General features: G+C 40.0%; 1 protein-coding gene across 1 annotated transcript; it reads right to left on the bottom strand.

The window, feature by feature from the left end:
* Positions 1 to 630: 630 nt before the first annotated feature.
* FETUB (fetuin B) lies at positions 631 to 10,437 on the bottom strand. Its single transcript, XM_068406998.1, has 7 exons — positions 10,216 to 10,437; positions 5,787 to 5,897; positions 4,295 to 4,382; positions 3,588 to 3,754; positions 2,549 to 2,662; positions 1,542 to 1,631; positions 631 to 1,050 (listed from the first exon to the last, which is right to left on the bottom strand). Exons 1-7 carry the CDS (start codon positions 10,435 to 10,437, stop codon positions 631 to 633), a joined length of 1,212 nt encoding a protein of 403 aa, XP_068263099.1.
* Between the last annotated feature and the right edge of the window lie 1,210 nt (positions 10,438 to 11,647).

The following is an 11,647-nucleotide window of genomic DNA, read 5'->3' on the forward strand; positions in this document are numbered from 1 at the left end:
GACTGCAGCATTTTGGCCCCTGCCCAAGCTACAGCTCCTGCTGCATCTCAGCTGTGCCTGTGCCTGGCCACGGACCCTGGTGATCCAGACCCAGATTCAGACCTGCAGCCTGTCTTTCTGGCCTGACCTCAGACCTGCCTCATGATCTGGCCTCCTCCTATAACCTACTGACTACTATCGCTGGGACTGCCCTGCTCACCTCGCTCAGGTACCATGGGACAGGCACCTGCCCTGCCAGCCTAGTTACCACGCTCCGCTCTGTCTCACCATCCCGTGGGGAGCAGCCATCCCACATTGTGCCCTGACAGACTTTTGCTACTGAGGATACTTTTTTCTGATGCCTTTGGGCTGCCTCAGCCCTGCAAGTTCTTTTACCCTCCGCAGTTACCTTTCCTTCATGCTGTTACTGATGGGAGGAATTTGAGAATTAAAAGCCAAATTCTTTTGTTGGAAAACGCTTGTTAAATTTGTTTTTCTAATCTATTCTTGTGCTTTCTTAAAACTGAGAACTCCGAAGATGAAGACTGTAATAAGCAATTTATTTATTTAAACATGTTACACAAATTGAAAGACCAGGTTGCCATTGTGGCCGTTATTTTGTTGCAGGTAGTTCAGGTGATGGGATGCTGGCTAGATTTTGGTAGGCTTTTTAGGCAGCAAAGGCTGGAGGATGGAGTTTATCTTCTTTGCTTCTCCTGGGCATGAGTCTGATAGAGAAAGTTCTTCAGGAAAACGGAGAATAACTGGTCCAGTGATTGTTTTGGTCAGGTCTGGTTTGTCTACTTGAGTCTTTTCTCCGTCGAGACTGGGCGCAGATCCTACAGCCTCAGGTGGAAATGGCTTTACATCTTTATGTTCATTTTGACTTCCTGTTAGGTTTTGGAAAGAGTTGTCCTCAGTTGAAGGGGGTAGAATTTTAACCCAGCCCACTGTTTTTTCTAGGTGTGGGGAGAAAGGATTGGTTTCTGAAGGGAAACCTTGTTGATGATTCTGGCTGGATTGCCCAGGTGTCTGATTATCTTGCTGCTTCCCCTCTTCAGTGGCAGGATCCTAAGCAACAGGTAATAAGCATTACCTATATTGAAGCTATTACAAATTGTTTTAGATATGAAGAAGGTCACTCTTCACACTAAGGATCTGCTGCAGTTGCAGTCTGCAAAGATCAGCTGCAGAACGGAAGCTCAAAGGATAGACAAATGGAACTACTTCTTATGCCAGTGGAGATGGGTGCATGAAACTTGAGTAACTACACAGTTATTGCTCTTTGCATTCCCTTTGTTATTTACAAATTATTTGTAGAGCATTCTGAATACATTCTGTATGATTGACTCTATACTTATTCTATCGCCTTTTTTTATCTACCTAGCAACAGTCTCTTTTATCACAAGAGAGTTTTCTTCCTGATTTGACCTTATAACTTTCTTGAAGCCCATATCTTTGTGAATAAGAAAACTTAAAAAATGGTTGGGCTTTTGAGAGTTCAATTCTTGTTTTGTAAAGGAGTATTACTCTTGCAATATTAAGATTAGATTAAGAAATACCTGCAGACTGTAGATTTCACAGGATATTGTGACAAATTGTTCATGTTCCAAGTCACTGTTTACTACAGAGCCTTTGCAGAAACCTATTTGCTGAAAGAAGAAAATGCAAGCATTTGTTCACATTGTAGCACTTACACTCGGCTCCTGTCTTGTAAAATAAGTGATTATGGAAGGCTGAATAGTCATAGCTTCTACATGTACTTGTAGGGATAAGCAGCTTGGGCAAACTTTTATTTTGGGATTGGCAAGCTTACAAAGGCAGGCAGCATTTTGAAAAAGGCTTTATGTTTGCAAAGGAGGGTTAGGTAACACGATAGTAAAAATAAGCTGGCCGCTTAAGGCCCAAATACAACAGCATGCTTAAGTTCTGCTGCAGCAGAATATCCCCACGCAGGCAAGCTGTGCAATAGAGCCTAATATCATTTTTCAGGCAAAACCAATTTCACACCATACTAGTGAAAGAAACCATGAAAAAATGTTGTTTCTAATAATTGTGTTTTTACTGGGTTGTAGGTAACATGGTTTGGATCTCAGTTAAGATGGGGCTTGAAATGTTATTTCTTGGCAGCATGCCCATTTAGTCTTTCCATTTCTCTTATAACTTTTTCCTTAGTTCCTAAATATTTTCCTTAGCTGACCTGATTGTAATATGAACATACTCTTTATGCATTGTTTGTCGTCTATTGTCTATGTCTGTTGACTTGGAAGAAATCCTTCAGAATGATTCAGTTTTGTAAGGTGATGGCTACCCCTCCTTTTTCTGGATGGTATTTTTTTCTGTTTTCTTTATTCATGGACGTCTGGGTAAGAATTCAGAACTTTTACTGAAATGTTTTCTCTATTCCAAAGCAGTTTGTACAGTTGCAAGACAGTATAGAGCTACAACCTATAAAAAGATGCCTGTGGGTTTGATTCTTGTCTGCAAAGAACCAAGGGGATAGGCTAAGTGTTCACTGAGGAATCATAGTATCTGAAAAATAGGTGTTTATACAAGGAAAAGTACTTACAGCTAGTTTTGACAAAAGTGGCTTGCACTTGGAGATGTCAGGAATCGTGTCATTTTTGGAGCAGGATGTCTCCTGAATTAAAAACTCTACAAAATATGCAGGACCAATGACCCACTGTTAAGGAGAGATCAGTGGCAATTAGACCCAGTGCATGTGTCAGGAAGAAGGAAGAATCCTACAGACCTTGAAATAGATGTAAAACTCCTGCTAGATGTGGAAGGAGCAGGTTATACTTGGGTCATTACTGTTAGTTGTATTACAGGGGAATGATTTTTTGCCAGCACTGCTTTATTACCTGGTTATTTTTTACTTCTTATATGTGCACAATCTTAGTAACTCATGGATTGGCTATAGTTGAAATGAGTGAGTTTTGTAGTAAGTTATCGTCCGCATAGAACTACATATCCAAAGACCCTCTTCAGTGCCTTGTTGATCATTTCTGGCTGCTCTAATGAACAGGATCACTTTTTCTATTTCTGAAATGCAAGTACCTCAGGATTGGAAAATGGGAGTGATTAAATACTGTATTGTGGTAATATCTAACAGTTTGAGACAAAGAATGAAAACCACCTTGTTACCTATACATAATAAATTTTAGAGAGACTGGATATTACTGTGGTAAACAAACAGGATTTAGCCAGGAGATCACTAACTCTCTTTTAGTCTAAAATTAGTTTTAAACTGTTTAAACTCATTCAGTGAATTACAGGTATGTGTTGAAAGGGATGACTGTGCTTTATTAAATACTTTCTGTTAGGGAGTCACTAGTTCATGGTGGTCTAGAAGAAAGTGCTCCTAAACTTTGGAATGCAAATCTGTGTCTTGAGTTTTGCAAAGCCCTTCTTTTTGCAATAAATGGAGACAAAGTCATGTATCAAACAGATCCTAATTTCCCAGGAGAATTCTGCATAGAAGTATTCTCAGTACTATACAGATACAAATTCTAAACAATCTGCAAGACGTAACAAATCATATAAAGTATAACAGGTGAATCCATACTTCTTGAGGGCTAAAGCAAGTCAGATGAGCCTTAGCTTACCTGCATTGAAGCTCTTGTGACATTGAGGACAGAGAAATAATGAGTTTGTTCACTCTCTTCATTGAACTTGGCAAGGCTTTGAACAGCAGCCTCCAAATATTTGGGCTCAGTTGGACAGTCATCAACTGGGCAGTCAGGACATACTGTCCAAATATATCTGGGTGGAACTTTTTATTAAAACAAAACAATGTCATTAGAGAAAGCATAACCATAAGAGCATGTTGATAGTGTAGGTCACTGTAAATGCATCTATGCCCCCAACCCTACCCACTTGTCCTCCAGTCCCCTGCAGTAACAATATGTGATTTGATTCACTCAACGATTTTGAATCTTTATGAATTTGCAGACCTGTAAAAATTGCAGTGGAGGCAGAGACACTGCAGCAAAAACCTCAACCTACTGACAGTGGGCTTGCTTGTTTTACTTGCCTTTCAGAAACCCATAAAAATGCTTTTTGGACCGGAGGGTGAAAGCCCATACAGAAGCTCTGCTGGGTTTCCCAGAGATGAGAACAGTTATTACTGCACTGCTTTGAGCTGCAGGACCACACGTGCCTTATGATCACTGACTTGAGAAAATTAGGGCAGCTGAAAGCTAATGGAGACGCTGTGGTGCCACAATTACAATTAAAATGTAAAGTCATGCTATAAGGCAAAGAGTGTTTTTCCAGTCCTCTTTTAAAGTGAGTGTGTTAAATAAAGACATACCTGGTTGTAAAATGCACTCATAAGTATTCAGATGAGCAATATTTCTTGCCTGATTAATGTAGATAACTGCTTTGCATTGACCATAAACCTAAAACAATATAAACATTTAGAAACAATTAATATTGCACCCTTTGCACTGATCATCTAGTACCTAGACAGTGAGTGGTTCATTTTCTCCTTGCAGTCATGAAATTCTTTTCAAGAAAAAAAGTTGTGTTAATACTCAAATAGCAATGAAGCACATTTTCAAGTATCTCCTTTAGAAATAAAAGGCCAGATCTGCTCCTGGTGTCATTCTGAGCTATACAAGTGCAGTGCTTGTCTGCAGGATGGCCTACACAAGGCCACTCTTCTGGCAGCCAAGAAGTGCCCAGGTGTCACAGAGTACTTTCCCTGGCCAGGTCCTTGCACCGGGAGCTGGGTCTATGTCTAGGACCCAAAGAGCTTAAACCTGGAGATCAGCTCAGAGTGTCTGGATCCAGTCACCCACCTTCCCCCTTCCCCCTTCTCCCTATCTCCATAGTAAGGAAGGAGAGTGGTAGGAAAGACCTTAAATCAGTTTTGTGGCACAGTAACATCACCCTTGTACACAAAGAAACTCTGACTTTATAGCAAAAAAAAATACCGACCTATTAATATCCATTGTGCCTTTATGTTTAAAAGTTAAAAGTATATTCTCTGAGTCCTTCTTAAATAATTGCCGCATGTATGATCAAGGCCTCTAGGACACACATTTCTTGACTTCACAGAAGCCAGACCAGCCGTATATGCTTTGCACCCTTTTCCTTCTGAAAGTGCTGTAAGCAGAAGTGAGCAGAATTCTTTTTGGGTTTTCTAGTTTTTCATTTAAAAATGAAAACTGATTGACCTAAGCAGCAGCCCAGGACAGTTTAATCATAAATTCTTTTTTTTTTCACATGAAGCTCCTTTCTCATCATTCTTCATTTTATAAGTTTTTTTTTTTTTCACTTGTTCAGAATCATTTTGGTCACCTGTAGCAAGAGTCTTAGATCACTTTCTGTCTTTGCAGCTTATATTGCTGAGCTTTCTTTTTTCTCTTCTTTCAGTGCAATTTTTGCAAAGTTGTCAGAATAAAAGTGGAATTAAACTAAACCAAAAATCGCATGTTATATAAAAGTGAGTTTCTTTTATTCCCTTCTTGACAGGCTGTCTTTAAAATAAACTCTTCCAGGGTTGCTATAAAAAGTAAAGCATTTATTCTAAATAGTGGCCTAGCATGGCTATTTAGTTATGTCTGCTTATTAGCTCTGGTCAAAAAGTTTCTTTTAATTTTAATTTTTAAAAATAAATCTTACCAGTCCATAAACTGATTAGAAAGTACAGAGGAAAACTGTGGACCTTGAAAAATGGGTTTTGATTTCTTCCAAGCTCTGCTGCCTACTAAAAATGCACGTGTAGGGATTTTGCTGTCATCAGTAGTACCTGAGTAACTCATCATACCTGAGATTAAATAAGAAAATAAAATCCTTACAGTTGTATGAGCAGATCTGGCCATACAGTTCTTCCACAACTTTTTGCTGAGTACATGGCATTCAGTATCTACTACATCCAAGATAAGATAGAAGACAGAACCAGTGATCTCCTGAATACAAAAAAAAAAGAAAGGGTCATACCCCAATATCCCAGTTTTGTATGGAACAAAGTAGGGACACATAGAAGGGAGAGATGGAGAAACATAAAACACACAGATATCCTGAAAACTGAACATTCTGTGGGACACACTCTCAATGGTGGCAAATCAGGTGAGATTCAAGCCCTGTTAGAACAGGCTTGGTCACGCATCTAGCCAGCTTTAATTAAAGAACAGCCTTTTAGACTCAGCTTTATCCTCCAGATTCTGGTACCAACCAGAACCCAAGAATAAGGACTAAACATGGTGATGTTTTCATTGCAACTGCATTTTATGATTAGATTTGAAAGGTAGGTTATTTTGCCTTCAATAAGAACGAGACGATAAGTACCACAAATTATAAAAAAGTGCTAACATGGAACATTCCCAGTAGGCATTAGAAACAGAAATATCTTATTTCTTAGAGTAGTGTGTTCTTCAAGTATGGATGCTTTGCACTTGCCATAAAGAGGCATTGATGCCGACAACTTGAATATTCTCTCAGATATCAGAAAGTGCTATGAGAGACCTTGCATATCTACATGGTTGTCTCTGACTCACTTAAAGCTTCAGTCCAATGCTTGAGTGCTGAGCCTGTGCTTAAGTCCAGAAACCTTTATTCAGTTCAGTGCAGCACAGGTGCACAAAGCAGTTAGGCCTCAACTTCTGGGCAAACATGTTTCCATGCAAGAGGGACAGGGAAAGACTAGAAGTACAGTCCCATATATCTAGTGATTACATCGTGTGGTACAGAAAGATGAGATGCTGCATGGTGCAGCTGCTGGTTCTGCTTGCACTGTAGATACGGGTAAGCACCTTTCCAGGATGTTTATCAAGGATACAGTTTAGTAGGATCATATTTTATTTTCTGTAGTGGAAAACTGGAAAGAGAGCAGCTGTCATTTATACATCCTAAAGAGCTTAGATGTGAGTGTTAGCTGCATGTTTACACTGAGATTATGTCTTTGCTGAAGAGGAAGAAAAAAACCAAAACTGAATGAGAGTAGTATTCATTCATTCCTAGTTGATTTCACTGGTTTACGAAGTCTTGTAAAAGTCTGAGGCCAGTATCTGTACAATTTTGGCTTCAGTTTTGATTTCTGTTTAACAGTGACTAAAGACCAGTCAATAGAGCATCTAAAGGCTGTAGTAGTGCTGGCTTTTTTGTTTTTTATACTGCTTGGAAAAACACTAAGAGGTATCTGTTCTTGAGTTCTGAGGAGACTGAGTGATATGAACTATTCTGGTCACAGTATAGAGATCTCTGGAAAGAGACTGGGATGGTGGTTTTATATGATCTCTACCATATATACTTGTAATACTAAACCTTTTAAATATAAAAAAGCAAAGTAAATGGAAAATAAATATGAAGAATCAGTAAACTTTTGTTAGCTTTGTCTCTAAGTTACATTCTTACATATGTAACTTATCATGCTTTATACCATTTTTTGTATTTTCATATCCTCTTTTTTCCTAAGTGTTCTATGAAGTAATCTGGTAATGCCTTGCACTGAGCTCTCAGGGTTTGCCTACACTAATCCTGAGGTTTAATTATAAGTGTCATTTTGAAGGTCGTGAAAAGATCAAAAGCTATTTTGTCAAAGAGTGAAGCTGAGGGGCAGCAGCACTGTGTGCAGTGGCATGGCAGTATCCCCCCACCTGGCTGCATAGATCCTTCTGTGGAAGGAATTAATCATAATTTTCTGTTTACATACAAGGTACCTAAATACCATGATGATATGTCTCCTTAATATGATAGCTAATATAGTTTAAATCAGTAAACAGAATGTAAGACTGGTCAAAGAGTAATTGCCATTTGCTGAAAATGTTTTTTTTTGGGTAGTGCAGCATTTGGTACAAGCTTGTAACTTTAAACATATCCTCCATGAGGAAAAAACATCACTAAGACCACCCTGCATAAAGAAGTAATAGCCAAGAAAAATGTGTATCTTTAAGGAGTCCTGAAGTTGGGACTGGTGACTTGAGCTTTCAAGTTGGTTGTTCAGGTATTCTGGAGACAAAAGCACACACATATCTCATTAAAGAAATGTTCCCATAGTCAAATGGGTTTGATGTTACATGGGTTTACTCAGCTGAATCATGAAGACTGACTGTAAAGTTTGGTGATCTTGGAAATACTAAATGCAACCAGGGTGGATCAAACTGTATTTCCTGTTGCATGTAGCTCTCTTGTCTAATATCAGCTCTAATAGGCAGATGAGGCTATTATAAAATCTACACATCTCTTTGTCTGCCTGCTTCTGTATGTATCATCCTCCACTGGGGAAAGGATAATTTGGGGTTTATTCAGAGCTCAGCAGATCTCTGAAGGTTTCATCATCCTTATTTTAATTTTCATTAAAAGACTGTTATGCAAAGGCCTTATGATATCTGCTTAGTGTTGAATAAAAACTTCTATCATTTCTGCATTGCCAAAAAGATCCCTTCCTCAGTGCTGCTGGTGCTAGGATTGCCACTGCAACGCATGCCAGGGAGCCTGGGAGCCAGAAGAGATGCGGCAGCGGTGCAGCGTCGCCTTGGTGGCAGGGTGACCTGGTGCAAGGGAAAGAAGTGGAATATTTTGACATGTTTTGTAATTTTGGTTAAGTGCCTGTCAGTGAAATTAATCATGAGTATCTTTTATGAAAGAAAGGCTCTGTCCTACTTGCATACAAGTTAATACCAGATGGCTCATTAGTTTCAATTAGAGCAAAACTGAACCACAGGTTGCCTAAGGGCATATTTGAATTTGAAGTAACTTTGAAAAGGTTTTTATCCTGAGTACTGGTTAAAAAAAATGGGAGGAAGGACCACTGACTGATTTAAAAAAGAAAAAAGATTTCTTTATTTTTTTGAGGGGAATAGAAGGTTGCATAAGGTTGTTACTGTCCATGAACATCCCTGACATAGCTGACTGCTTCTTATGTGCTCAGTCCCAGGAGCAGCAAAAATGTGACAAAGGGCTTAGATTGTCTAGTTTGCTATTGCAGTGTCTTGAAACACCTTATTTACAGGATAAGCATATTAGATGCAAAAAATAAGAATAAAAGTAAATTAAACTCCCAAATGAACAAAGAGCAAAGTATGCCCGAAGGCAATAAGTCTCTAGGGAATTAAGTGACAGAGCAAATCACAAACAAGGACCAAAATTCTCCTGCGCTGAGATATACTTGGCACAGGTGAAGGAGAAGCAGGGAGATGACCTAAGTGGTTCACTGCACTCTCAGGTGGTCATAGGGCTGCTCTAATTATTGTCAGAAGGAAGTAGCCCCAGGATGAGGCTAAGTCTCTCACTCCATGACTGGTGATTTGGGTTCTGGGCCAGCTCAGAGGCATCCCATGTAGTAAAAATTCTCAAAAGACCTGATCCAGTTGCTTAGTGAGCACATTGAGCAAAGCAATATAGGGAACACAGTGCAAAGCACAGCAAAGTGTGCATCTTTAGTCATGAGATCTCAGATTGCTGGAGGCCACAGCGTGTCTGCAAAAAACTGTGTCCTTGTGAGAGCAACAGGAAGTAGTGTCATATCCTTGCCAGTACAGATCTTTAAACATCTGGCAATGAGCCCGATTTTCTTTAAGGGTTCAGAACTCAGCCTTTCAGGTAAGATTATGGGAAGTGACCAAGCATGCCAGGGAATGTTAGTAGTGTGCTTCCACAGTGCCTTATCTGTTGCAGGCCTTGTGGACTCATTTCAGGTTGTCCCTGGCTAGTGCCAGTAAATTTGGCTATTGTAACACAAAATAGTAATAAATTAAGCACACGTCAAGAAATAAGATACTTGAGAATATGAAAGTGATATTCTGTAGGTACTTCCAGTGTAATTTTTGCACTTGAGCTGGTTTCAGATTTCTTCTGGGGAATGAGTCATCATTTAGAGGTCTGTGAAGGAATTCCCTGGTCCCAAGCTGGACGTGTTTACACCTTTCATGCAAAACGCACAATGACTTAATAGCCTTTGCACTCCAACTGCTCAAGACAGTGGGAGGAAGGTGTAAAATGAAATTAAATCAGAGTAGTGGTGTTTCATACCAAGTTTGAACTGATGCCTGGAGCTATTCCAGGGCCAGGCAGCAGAGAATTGTGACTGAGGTTAATTGCCCACAGTGATGATGAAACTGTTTCTAGTTATCTATGCGTAAAGTTGACATGGCCTCTGGAGTCCTGTGAATGTAATTTTACATTTGCCTTTTGAAATATTTCTTAGTTCAAATAGATATTACTAAGGAATAGTGATAGACACAGGGTTCTTCATGGGAGAAACAGATACAGAACAAGCAGGTAACTTACCTGATGATGTTCTCGGACACTGAAAATTCGGTGGAGACTGAGTATGTAGCCCTCTTTTCGGTCAGCATTGATCTGGCGAAGAGCCAGATCTGCAGCCTCCTCTACTGCAGTGTCATTACAGGTGGGGGAAAGCAATGCAGTTGGTGCTTCTCTGGCAGGAGGAGAGGCAGCCCAGGAGCAAAGCGCCTGTATGCCAAAGAGCATTGAAACAAGTAGAACCATTCTGCTTAGAAAACCAGTGCAGCAGATTAGAATGGTGAGCCAGTATGGAGGGGCTGACTTGCGTGAAATAGCAAACTTTTGTAAAGGAGCCGTGTCCCCTTTTTATCACACACTGACCATCACCTTTAAACCTACAGCTGCAGCAGCAAACACTAAGTCAATGATTACAAGGTTTTACAAAACTGTTGTCACTCCCTCTGAGACCAGAGAGCACTTTCTCCTTCTGGCTTTACATCTCCAGTTCAGACTTCACTGGGCAGATCGTATAACTTTGATCTCATCACAAGGGACAAGAATATACATGCAAAGCTGCTTTCTTAAGAAACAAGAATTGCTTAAATAAACCTACATGCAGGACAGGTCTGGCTCCACCTCTGTTCTGTTGGTGATACAGATCTCTCAAATAAGACAGTGACCTGCTCAAGTCATTAAATACTCTTATATAACATGATAACAAGGCAATGGAAAGAATTAATGGTTTCATCATGGTGTCTGCTTTTAAGCAGAAATTTCCGTTGTGTTTATTTGGGACTTCACTGTAACTTCAACATTCACTGTAAATGAATATAGTAGCATAGATGTGATAAGTTTTGTTCTTGCCTCAAAGACTTCACTTCTGTTGGTGGGATGGTGCAAAATGAGCTGCTGTAAGAGGTTGGAGGAAACAGACAGTAAGTGAACCAGGGCTATCAAAACGGTCTCAGGCTATTGAAGGCTTCATTTCAGGATTTGTTCCCTCTCAATGCCCTGACTGCAGCCCACTTGTCTTTTGTTGCCTAAAACTCTCGATTTATTGACTCCTACCAGGTATTTGACCCCCTACTCTGATTTCCCTGAGCCCTGAACAATTCCCATTTCATCCCACCTTCCCCCAACTCTTGACTTTGTTCTCACTGCCACATTGTGCAAAGTACTCTGTGAACTTGCCATCATTACATGTTGCTTCCGATGCCAAGAGCAAGTCTTGTTTTTCCTTTTATCTCCTCCTGTCTTAACTTTTTTGGCTGCACCTGGCTTCAGCCTCTGCCTGGCAATGCCTAGCTTTATATTCCTGTGGGTTTAGAGGCAGGTGCAGTTACATATGAACTTCACCATTAATTGTAACACGCTGCTGAATTTTTATTGCCTGAGAACTAAACTTAGTGATGAAATAAGAACCGTCTGAAATTATATGCTGAGAGGGAAGAGGAGAGGAAGGTGGCCTGTAAGA

The sequence above is a fragment of the Nyctibius grandis genome, chromosome 8 (genome assembly GCF_013368605.1).
Source record: "Nyctibius grandis isolate bNycGra1 chromosome 8, bNycGra1.pri, whole genome shotgun sequence".
In the NCBI taxonomy this organism is placed as follows: Eukaryota; Metazoa; Chordata; class Aves; order Nyctibiiformes; family Nyctibiidae; genus Nyctibius; species Nyctibius grandis.